The sequence below is a fragment of the Melanaphis sacchari genome, unplaced genomic scaffold (assembly GCF_002803265.2).
Source record: "Melanaphis sacchari strain LSU unplaced genomic scaffold, SCAv2.0 Contig40_pilon_pilon, whole genome shotgun sequence".
NCBI lineage: Eukaryota > Metazoa > Arthropoda > Insecta > Hemiptera > Aphididae > Melanaphis > Melanaphis sacchari.
Genome location: NW_020271264.1, coordinates 2,212,464 through 2,225,802, shown reverse-complemented (window position 1 = coordinate 2,225,802; position 13,339 = coordinate 2,212,464). Strand labels below are relative to the sequence as shown.

At 29.3% G+C, this 13,339-nt stretch overlaps 1 protein-coding gene across 1 annotated transcript in view; it reads left to right on the top strand.

The window, feature by feature from the left end:
* Positions 1-12,400, top strand: part of LOC112597416 (eye-specific diacylglycerol kinase-like) — a 222,069-nt gene extending 209,669 nt beyond the window's left edge. Inside the window, 2 exon segments of the mRNA XM_025343462.1 lie at positions 284-447; positions 8,959-12,400. Coding sequence (XP_025199247.1) covers positions 284-447; positions 8,959-9,008 — 214 coding nt within the window. The 3' untranslated portion in view covers positions 9,009-12,400.
* Positions 12,401-13,339: the final 939 nt, after the last annotated feature.

Below are 13,339 nucleotides of genomic sequence, written 5' to 3'. Positions count from 1 at the left end.
AAAATATAAACTTGGTTTTAAGAAATAAAAACAGATCATAACCGCACAATCAAGGTTAAGTTGTGCTGCATTGTATATAGAATGATTACATATTTTTATTCCTCACAAATTCACAAAAAGTCTGTATCAATGAAACTTTTATTTCAAAGTCATTCCAATAGTTTCAAAGATGAACTAACAAAACTCAATTACAAATGTATTAGTTGTTAATTTATATACCTAGTTAGATAAATAATCAATTAAAGCATTTTTGATTCTTTTTTACTTGCTTACTTGCGTATAGAGGGCAGACGGCGCTGCACGTGGCTGTCCAAAACGGTGAACGAAAGATCTGTTACCTATTGGTGTCGGCCGGGGCGCCGTTATTGGCCGTCGACAGACAAGACCGGACGGCTCAACAGATAGCCGAACAGACCAGAGACTACGATCTCGCCAAATACTTGGAATGTAAGTACCTAAGTACCTCTATGTATTTATATATTGTGTAGACAGTGATAAAGTCGCGTAAATTATCCCAAATACACCTCACCCGGCCCCGATGACTTGGAACGAAAACCACCCGTCAATATGGAGTCAAACCATCGAGGTTAGGTATTCACTTGGTTCGCAAGATTATTTTTTAACCCATTCCAGCACAATTCCGTACATTATTATTTAGACCTATGGACTTTAACTAGGGACAGTGTACGTTTCAATGATACATATCAATATTACCGTGGTGTACACATGACTAAAACATATTCCAAATCATTAACAATTACTATTAGAAAATTGTGACATTTCTTTCAATTTTTTTTAGACAGAAGACGAAACGACGAGTTTGCTTAAGGACTAAGGAAATACTAAAACCGATACGGTCTGTATCTGTCTAAAAAATAAAACAAATATAGTGTATCATAGTAAAAACTATAAAAAGTACTAATAATAATACGATCCCGACGCTTAAGTCCTTCATCCGTAGCCTATTACGCTTATATACTATACGGACGACAATAATGACACATTATATTATTATACTCGATCGTAAATCCACATGAAAAATAGCAAATATAAAGAAAACGTTAAGTTCAAAACGTTTACAATACAATTTGAGAACTACTTATTTTGGTAACTACTTGAACTGTTACTGCATGCAATATTCGATTTTTTATATTCCTGGCGTCCCAAGAAACCTATTATTCTCACTACGTCCAAAAACCCTTAGTTTATACATCATATTATATTTTGCATAATTTGACCGTATTGGCAGTAGGACTATTAGAAGAGCTACACTAGTCTAATACTAGTAAAGTAATTTTGTTGTTTATTAATTATGTAATATCATTATGTTATATTATTAAAATATTATCATAAACGTAATATGACTAAGTTTTGTCGTTAACTTATTCTTAACCTTAGTTTGTCTGTAATATGATTATCCTGTAAATTATGTCTAAAGGATGATTCTTTTATCATTAACAATTATTTTCTCGGAAAATGCATATTGTTTTAATAATATATTTTTTATACTTATTTTTAAATCATTTTGATAGTATACATTTTAAGTTTTAGTGTTTTTGTCATTTTTTTTATTATCATGATATATTTTAATTTCGTACATAATTAAAAACATTAATTTTTTTAGAAAAATATTTTGATTTGGGACGAGACATTTTAAAATGTAATAAAAATATGTTAAAATAATTCAAAATTATGTAAATAAAATATTTTTGAAAACATAAAAATGTAGGTATTACAAAAATGATTGTATAATTAGAACAGGACTGTAGTCTAATATTATGTTTATAAAATAAGCTATTATGATAAATTTATGATACTATATCCTATTTATGATAAAAACTTTTTAAAATATTAAATTTTTCATCATCAATCACCACGAACCTTAAATCATAACCAAAACAACACGATTTAATTAGATCCTCCCACGTAGACTTAAAATAAAATGGATAGTGTTTTGATTTATTATAGTAAAATTGCATAGATGTAGGTATCACTAATGAGGTGACTACTATTCTTATATCTTTTAGTAAATATTAAATATAGTAATATCAATATCAGTTTAAAAAAAATAGATCTAAACACGTGAGGTTAGAACATAGTTGCGTCATTCTCGTCGACTACGAATTTATAAGAGATCATAATAACGGAAATAAAAAAGCTCACGACGTCTTAATATTATATAATAATAATGTCAGTAGAGACAAAAAATATAAGAAACAAAATAAAATAAATAGAGCATACATTCGCAGCACACGTATGCTAGTAATAGTGTGTGCGCAAAATTTTGTTTAGGCTTTATTCACGCGCGATACATCTTTATTAAAATATACCTCGTCAGAAATAATTTTTTTCTTTTTCTTGAGTGCATTGAAGCTCGATGTGGTTTTTTTGTTTAAGTGTGTATGTGTACGGACGTTCATTGTTCGGAAAAAAACAAAAAGTTTATGAGTAGCTCTTTTATCCTGAACTTTTGTGTTTTAAAGATCGACTGTAAAAATACGGGCGTCGAGAACAATGCATGTATCTTATATATTATGTATAAAAAAAAAAAAACAATAACAAAAAAACGAATTGCTGTGACGCTTTCGTTTAAAACAAAAATATACGTTTTTGTTCAATTTTGGTAGTCAAATAGAAACCAACACGTCTTACATACTCGCGCCGTTTTATAATATTCTATCCGTTGGGCATTACTTACGCGCGTATGGTACACACAAATACATAACGGCATTAGGTAAGATACAGCAATAATTATTATTATTGGTTTCACGACACAATTAAGAGATTAATCCACCAGAAACGCTTCTAACTTTGTCTAATAACTACTGGTAAAGCAAAGTCGCACAAGTACACTTTAAATCCGTACACCATTTGTTATTGTTGCGTTTGCGTATGACCAATAAAATTAATGAAATATAAACATTAAATACGAATAAATAATAATTATATATTTGTTGAGCAATTATCCGAAAACCCCTGGAGTTCAGCATTGCTTTTTAAATTGATCTACAGTAAATATGTGTCGCCCTATTGCAAAACTATAATAATAATAAAAAATTAATTGAATTCATTTTTTTTTTATAATCTATAGTACATTTATTATATTATATATATATATATATATATTGTTCATAATGTTCATATGTGTACAATATTTAATCTTATATTTAGTCAATATCTCTTATACTCTGCGATTGAAAATAAAAGCTACCTCTAAACATTTAGTTATTATTTTTAGACTAATAAAAATCACCAATTTACTTAGATTGAGTATAATAAATTACTAGTACGGACGCTAATATTATGTTTAAAAAAATGAATACTTTTTTTGTGTGAATTTCAAATTTTACCAAGTTCTTTTGTTATTGTACACCTTATAAATTATGCTAAAAATTCTAGCTTTTAAATTCCAGCACCCCATTTATTGTTTTATCAAATCTAAAATTATAATTTTTTTTCTATGTATATTTTATTAATTATTATTTATAATACACTTGTTTAAAGTTTATTAAATGCGAAAAGTATGCGTTTCGTTTTACCAAAGGTTTCAAATAACTTAATTCAAATGCTTACTTTATAATGAAATGGCGTCATACGATTCACTTATCCAATCCAATAACTTGTTTTAATTATCGTATTCGGTGACCTTTTTATTTTAATTGTACATGCATTATAATTCAAAATGAAATTTTAACTCATTCACATAGTTACACGAGTTAATGGTCGTTAGTAATTGTTTTTTTATTCAGAAATTTTTTTAATTAATTTCAGATTCGATCACAACTTATGTTGTTCTACATTATTTTACAGCCAATCCTAACAAATTTGCTACTGAATTACTCACGGCCATTCCTAACTAAGTTGAAAGTATAATGTATTGGCGGGGTGCATCGAATAAATTGTTGACCTGCAAGGTGTTACAAAAGCTTAACCGACATTAAAATTAAAATTAGTTTTAAACAATGCGCATTTGAATCGTCGACGAATATTGATTCGAAAATTAATTGTGCCTGAATAATAGTTATTAAAAATTAAATAACCGTTAGTTTAAAACTTTAGCACCCCTTTATTATATATATATATATGATATGGGACAAAATTCACCAATATAAAATTAAATTCCTACGTTCGTGACAATTTCGCATTCCATAACTCCCCGCGAATCCTATTCAGAAAATCGACAATGGACTAAATATTGATAAATAAAATATCCTACGGCATACAATATTTTATAGTTACGTGATTTTATAAATCAATCTCGCCTATAGTCGAACTTACAAATACATACAAATTAAGTTTTCTAAGTTAAATTGTATAGGTCTTAGAAACTTATGACCTGCGTTCATAAACTAACACAATAGAAACGATATTATAACAACGTATTATAAGGTTTAATCTTATGACTAAATATTAATATAATTATACAGTATACTATCACTTGAGTAACCTTGTTTTTGAGTGTAGTATTTTAAAGATCACAGGTATAGCAGAGTACGAGTTGAAGCGATTGAATTGTTATTATGATTTATCTATAAAGTAGGTTATTATACCTATAGTAAATCAAATTAAATATGTTACTTAATAATATAGAGTTGACTGTTATCTCTATTTCACGAACAAAACTCGGCTGATTAGCTATATCAATGATTTGCATACACTCGTATTCTACGTTCATGTATTCTTCTGACCTAAGCAAAAATCGCAGATAGCGGCATAAAATGACGCGTCAGTAATATGTATATTATAAAAGCACGATGTTCTTTAACATCATCATGTAGACGTGAATTTTTTTTTTATTTATTTTTTTGCATTTGCATTTGCGTTTGCTAGCTACATCGCATAACGTAGGTATAGTCGTATCAAATGAAACGATGCGTAATACACTGGAAAAAAAATCGAAAACGATTATCATCGTGATGACATAATATTATTAAGAATATTGGAATCCAGCAAAAATAATAGGTACATATTATTAGCCATTAAGTCTCCATTAGTATGATTTGATCGAAGGTTTTATTTTTTTATTTTACTTAAATATATTTTAAAGTCTTGATAATCAATTCCTCTCGAATATTCTCTAAAATAGTAAAATAAATTACTCATCATATTATATTATGACATTATTTAAATTGTAAGATATAATTACTAAAATATAGCATCACTTAATAAAGTATAGAAATTCCCGAAATAATTTATATCATATTAAAAGTAGCTCGAGGTAAATAATTACACGTGCGCATCACCAAGGATTTTAACTGTCAAAAATTAATATGAATGTTATCATAATTATTATAAAACTGTAGTTAATTTTTAATTAGTTTGTTAGTTAATTGATGTTATTATAAAAAAACGTTACTTTTAGATATTTAAAATACTAATAATAATTCTGATTTTTCTTCATCAATAATATATATTATTTATGAAATAAATGCAGTTCAAATAATTTCCCTTTTCTGTCCAAAATTCAATTTGATAAAAATAAGCGCAATACAATATGATCCTCGACATCTATTATACAACAGAACAATTTCCCTGATTTTTTTTTTTAACAAATAATAAAAATAGAATAATTCAATACATTTAAATATTGTCATCTTTATCACATTATATACACGCACTTGGATTTTTATATATATATTTTTTCTTTTTTTTGTAGTTCAAATATAGTACTTTTTCGCGCAAAACAATTTATTTTTTTAATTTTAACTTCTTGTAATTACACAACAGCTAACAATAGTACTAACGTGAGGACTGAGAACTACTTGTTAGTTGTTTGGAGTTGGTATTTAAATATAATTAAGTAATTACAATTTTTTTCAAAATTTCATTAACCTGGCCTTAGTAGTGTGATGAGATATTTGTCACTTCAATATTTTTTTGAAAACCCCTATCTAATCAATTTTTTATAATATGTTATATCGTATATGACACAATTCATGTATTCTATATGTGTACAATGAATACATGTGTTTTTATAGTTGAGACTATTTTTCACTATTAGACCAATGAAATATAAAAAATTAAACGTGACCTACAACGAGCTTAAATTGGCTGAATTAAATCTCTTTAAAAGTTGATGTGTAGCCTTCTCTTAGTAATAAAAATCGTTTTGCGCCTTTATAGACCATTAGCAAAGTGTATTTTCGAGTTTCCGAACAGACTTTGAGAATGATCTCAGTGCTATATTAACTTTTAATGAGTACGAAATCAAAAACTCTACATTAACATGGCTCTATCTAAAGAAATTTGACATTTTTAGAAAACAGAGCTAGAATAAAATAAAGTAATCATACTCGTCACTTTACTAATAAATATTTGTAGAATAAAAAAATTTTAAAAATTCTATTGATAGTAGAGACGAGTAATGTGCGTATTCAAAAATCGAATAGGAAGGTACTCAACGTTTTACGATTTCTAATTGTACCTATACTTACAACCGGAGTTTCAATAACCAAGCTCTTGATAAATTTTTAAAAAAATGTATAGGTATGTGTTTCTGAATGTATTTTTATGTTAATAAAAATTATCATATAGTGTTTTTATTTAATGTTACACGAAATTTCCTTAAAAATACCGCAATCGTATAACATATTCAATACAGGAAATGGGTTTTCGCGATTTGTCCGCAACTAACATATTTTATAAAATATCATTATCATAGTTTTTGTACGGAAATCTCAGTGAAATCCTATATAAGTTGTCATATTATTTTAAATTAATTTATATTTTTTTTTTTTTTTTACGACTAATATCCCGTATAATATTATGGACGTGCCGTTAATGTGGTGTTAGGCTTGTTTCACGACTATTATGCGAGAGTAATCTACTTTCTCGATCCCGGTCACACCACCTGGAAAAGTTTACGCGAACATTAAACATCTTCGGAAGAACATGCTGCACAATAATAATGGTCTCGCGAAAATTCCTACCCGTTTAACCATACGGAACAAATCATGTAGGTATAATATTCCCTTAGATAAACTTCTATACAGTACCCCACGTGTACGCGCTACTGGTGTATTATTATGGTCGTTATGGACATAATACGCATACGGTCAATTCAGTAATACCGTTGAACAAAATATGTATATCGAAGAAACGAAAGAGTTTCAACATAAAAATAAAATCTGTCACGTTGTAATGACTTTTCTTCAAGCTTATTATAATTTATTATATTTCCTACACGACTACGATATTATATTATTACATACGTAAGTACCTATGATATTAGAACGCCGTCTCCTTTTCCGAATTTTATACGGCTAAGACTCCTTAAATCATAAGACCGTTTTTGACACACACCGTGTTAACATACTAATTTTCGATGAATCGTTATTGGGTCAATGACGATAACTGATTAAAATTTCGTTTTTGGGACGACGAAGAAAAAAGAAACAATTCGTTTTACGCTTATAAAAACTAAGTATATTAAGTTATCTGGGTTATTAATTTACTATATTATTTAAATGAATTGATTAAATTTTGTTTTTAAAATATAAGATTTGCAATTAATAAGTTAATTAAAAACTTAATTGTGGCCTAGTGTGGAGCAATGGTTGGTCTCGGTCATTAATGTGTTCTGAGGTCAAGTATTGGCTGGCGTCGCTAGTTCTCGGATGGGTGACCACCCGAGTTTTTAGTGACGAATCCATGGCACACACACATGCATCTACGTATTCTAACCCTACCAACCAAACCTCACACAAAATACCTACTGTTCCTATGCACAACTAATGGCCTTAGTTTTCGGGCTCAAATAAGATCAATAAAAAAAAAAAAAAAAAAACTTAATTTATAAGTTTGAATTTACTTATAAAAACCATAGATTTGATTTTAATTTTAGATAGAGAGAATATCTAAATGCATCATAATTTCTATCGAGTAACCTGTTAATTATATTACGTTATTGATAATTAAGCACTGTGATAAAATTTTAATATCTTCAATGGTTTATAATGTACATAATAAAATTACTTTTATACTTTAAGCGTTTTTCTCATCTATTCTATTTAATTAATTTATTATTTTGCCCTACACCTGGACACTACACCACGCCCCACAGATCTAATTGGCTACTGCGCGACACTGGTTACAAAAATATGAAATGGAATATGTTCCATTTGTATTATTTATCAATATTATTATGATAAAATTGGTGACACCACACTGTCAAAGCTAATGGTGTCATTTGTCTTCACTTGTGTAAATATTTTAATGTACACTGCACCATTATAATATGGAATCCGTGTTATAATATACTGCACCGACGGTTCTAAATAGTATTACACTCGTGCAGTCGGATGAAAAACATTATAGGTACAAGGTATATGTTTATAAACAAAAATGATGATTGGTGGAACTGATATTATTTTATTTGTTATGTTTTGACTTTTGGTATCGACAAGTGAGAAATATTATGTTTCATAGTAATTTTGAGTATAATTCTTATATTGTTATTTTTTCGAACATGTATAATTAAAATTCTAAACCCTAAAAGTTGTGAAAATAGTTGAAAGATGGGATAAAGGAGTATTAGTACTTTAATACTCCCTTGAAACTATTTAATGAATAAAATGATTTACATTATTAAAATAAATCTGATAACAAAATCGTATTAATTATAAATTAAACGTTCTAAACAGTACTCCATTACCAGAAACGGTTGACCAAAATATTCGTGTCTTGGAAACAGAAGAACGAATCCAGGTTATTCCAAACTACTGACGATATTTTAGTATTTATACATTGTTTTAAATCTATGCGAAAATGTCAATTCTGAATTCAGTTAAAATTATTATAAGACTAACTCCTCTCTACGTAAAAAAAAAAACAAGTGTAATAATTATTACAAAAAAAACTGAAAATCATTTGTCACGTTACGTATTATATATCATATATAACATTACGTATTACGTTACCATATTAATCGATTTTGTTAAACGGAATTATCTGTTTCAGGCCAAGCTCAGTTCGTATCGTTTGCAGACCAAACGGAAACATCAGTTTAGACTGCGGCTGCGTTTGAATTAGTCAGCAAAACAAACATAAAATACTATCACTAAATTCTATACATTTTAAATTTATATAACTATTATTATTATTATTATTATTATCATTGTAATTATTATTGTTATTAATTGATCATATTTGTATTCACTATCCGTCGATGCGCACGTCGTTTTTGATAGTCTTGGCGAAATCGATAAGAATAAGAAAAAAATATAAAAAGCACACTATAAGTCAATTAGAAAAAAATCGTATTTTACGCCGTCGTATACGTTTTTCCCATATTCGCTCTCTAAACCCTCTTCGCAGACGTTGTATACACCTCCTACATAGATATAATATTATACGCTCCTTTTCGACTGCGTTTATCGCATTACACGTTTGAACGATTACTTTATTTTTATTTTTTTTCCATTTAACGCTTTAGTGCATTATATTCGTCGCAACGACTAAGTACACACGTCCCGCAAGTTTTCTTGAAACCGAATTATTACATTTGGCGTGGTCACGCCCACGTCACTACACGAAAACTACAACGAAGAAATGCGACGGATCGTGACCAAAAATAATAAAATGTACAGACGTACATACAATAATGTATTACACCCCGTTACGCGCATTTTGCAACAATATACTAATTACGCATTTGGAATCCCGTACGCAGATCAGATGGGCAAAAGATGCATGGAAAAAAATTACTGAATACATCATAATAATATTATCTACTGTAAACACATCAATGTTTTCATTCTAAAGTCTAGGTAAACAAAATATACAAAGAAAATTCAACGTTAATTAGAAAAGACTAAATTAATTTTTTTTTTTTTTTTTAAATAATTATTTTGGTAAGTAAAACCGTTAAACCGCATTGCATATTAACTTGCTAGGTATAACCTTTAAGTATCTAATTACATTAGATGTAATAAAATACTTCGTTATTATTGTTTAACTCAGTACACAATTAAGCGTATGTATCACTATTGAGATAATAATAAAACGTCTTCGTCGGAACTCATTTTCATAAATTATTAATTCGTTTTGTTGAATAAAAAAAAATAATAATAATTATGTATCTTAGATAAGACCCATCTCTGATGTGTACTTACATAATATTATAATTGCTTTTCGTCAAAATGTTCCGATTTTTTTCGTCGGTCTCGTTTCGTAATTTCCGTGAAAATCTGGTGTGCGACGATTTGTCGGGATACTGGAATAACGTCGTCGTAGCGATCCGCTCTCGTACACGGTGATGGCGGCGGTCTACTCTATTAATTCTTGAACGCGAACTCGCAACGCATCGGCCCCGATATTATTTTCGCCCGATGAACATCCGGACAATCGTTTCACGTCGGTTTCGCGTATCTTCCCGTCGAACGCACGAACGATGGGAAGAAATTTGACACGGCTATAAGAGATGCTGGAACTTCCGACCACTGCGATTTCAACTGATCTGATGAGGATAATAATAATATCAATATAGGACAGCAGGTACTATATGATACGTGAGAGATATATGACGTGTAATAATCAATGCGCGAGACGTGTGCAGCAAATCAACCTTAACGACGTATTATTACACCGATACGATATGGGAATATTATTATGAATATATTATTATCAAACGGTTCATCTAGCGGGGTAAACATTGTCCTCTCGAGTGTGCGTTCGTCTTCTCGCCATCATTTGTCTCGCGAGAGAGGGTCTCCGGCACGCTCGCCGCCTTTGTACTTCGCGTACCGTAGAGATTCGGTGCCTCCGGCGATTTTGCGTCTTTCCGTCTGGGCCGGCGGCTGCCCATGTCGTAGTTTAGTTCTTTATAAATTATATATATAAAATTCTTCTCCGCCTACGCATAACCACACCACGTCAACCGCGTATAACGGCTCCTGCAGGCACGTCGACGAAATAACAACGCTGCAGGCGACGAGTGTATAAAAACAGTCTGCGCTTTCTCGTTTTGAACTCGAAAAAACTATTCCACGAATGTCCCCGGAGGCCATTGAATAATAATTACGTTATAAAAACACCTGTACGGTACAACGGTATCTACCCGCCGTGCGTCCGTCCTCGTCGAAAATGTCGTTTTTGTCGGTCGCAAAAATGGCGGAGGTTGCGCGCGCGGAAAAGGCCGCGATGACGACGACAATCGTGATCGTGATGATGATGAGGATGATGATAATAATACGCAGACCGCAATATTTTAATTTTTAACCACTTCTGGTGTTGACGAACACTGTAATACGATCACGTTCACTCCCTAACTATGTGATAATATTGCAATAATAATACGTACCGGCTACCGCGTAAGCCGCGATGATAAATCCGAAATCGCCAGACCTATCATCGCGATATCGACGTCGAACGATGAATATTAATATATAATGTTTTTAAAAACTTAAAATACAGATAATATTTTTTAATTATTATATAACCACAAATATGCGCGGTCATATTGTTATTGTTGTTTGAATCGTCCAAAAGTCCACTCCGCCACCCGAAAGTGCTATTACTCGTCTCTGCGCATCTCCACCTTGTCATAACGCAAGTCGGCCATGACGTGCACGCATTTTTCGACTTGGCAAAGAAACGAGACTACCACTCGACGAACCGAGAGAGAAAAATTTTACGACCATAATATGACTTTAATAAAGTTTTACGGTTGTCTGTCATCCACGACGTTATTATTATTATTATTATTATTATTATTATTACTATTATTATTATCATATTTTAATGTACTTACCGTTTAACATGAGACGAAAATCCTAACAATTACATGACCTATTGTATATTATCCCGTCTTACAACAAGGCATATGGTAAATATTACATACAGAATAGTCCATTACTCCATTACAACGTTGAAAATCTTAATGTTTAAATAAATCAGTCTTCGTACACAATTTGTTGACAGTAAGAACATTATCCTGTAAGGCATCATGTAAGTTCTTTTTTTTAAATAAAATTTAAATTTTAAGCAAATTATGAGATAACATTTTAAAATTGCTAATTAAAAAAAAAATGCTCATAACTCGAATCGAAATTAAACTTAAATCTAAGCTGGGCAAAGGATAGCAGAGCTATAAATGGATTATTCTTAACATAAGATTTACCATAATACATTGTGCGTTTATAAGACACAACACATACAGGTATGACCATGACATTCCCTTGGAAAAAACGAATCTAGAAAATAAATAAGAAAATGTGCATGCTCACACAATTTCGTTTTTTAATTTTATTATAATATTGTTATTTATTTTTTTTTTTTGCACTTTAAAATAAGTTAGTAATTACTATATTAGAGCACTGTGAGGAAAACAATGTACTTTAAATTATTTATTTAAATAATATTATTGGTTCTAGTATTTATCATTAATAATTAATATACTCATTGGTACATATTATTATTATTAATATTACAATATAATATAATATATATTATTTTTTTGAAAACCTTAGGTTATTCTATTTTTAAACATTATAATTATATTATAAATGTTATTGAGTTCATATTATTTATAGAATATTATTATTATTATCTATGTATTTAAATATATTTATATAATATATTTAAAGTAATCGCCTTATTCGAAATTTTAGATTTAAGCCTTGATTACGATTCTTTTTGTCGTGAACTTATGAACACCAATACCACTGTTGTTACTATTTTATCGAGCTATTACTGTGATTTAATTTTGTTCTTTAAACCTCTGTTAACCTTAACCAACATCTTCTAAGTGACATTTGAATGTATATACATATTATTTCCATAATTTTTATTTTTTTTTTTCTAAAGCACTTATCGTTTGTATATATATATATATACGTATGTAATAAATAAATCGTTCAAACATTGAGTTACAAAAATGCTGAGGATGATATATTATTATAACATAATAATATGTACCTCACTATTTTTGAAAACGTTAACTCTAATGGCTCTATGTGTAATAAATAATTATTTAATCAAAAATTAGATTACCTACCTACGTATATATTATTATTATTATAATTATTATTAGATACTGTTGTTATTCGGTAGCTCTAGAGGTACCATGTTTTCGTTGATTTTGATTTACACCTGTACTAAATATTTGTAATGTTATTTTTATTGTTATTATTCGACAATCAAAACGATTATTATTTAGAATAATTGATATAGTAGCGGTAGTGATTTTTGTCTAGTTTTACGAGAGTTTATTATATTATTATACTGTTTATTTTTTTTTTTTTAAAAAAAAAAAAAATTATATTCACTTTGATAAAATACGTTTATTATTAGTTATTATATAAAAATATGATATACATACATGATAATTAAAAAAATATAT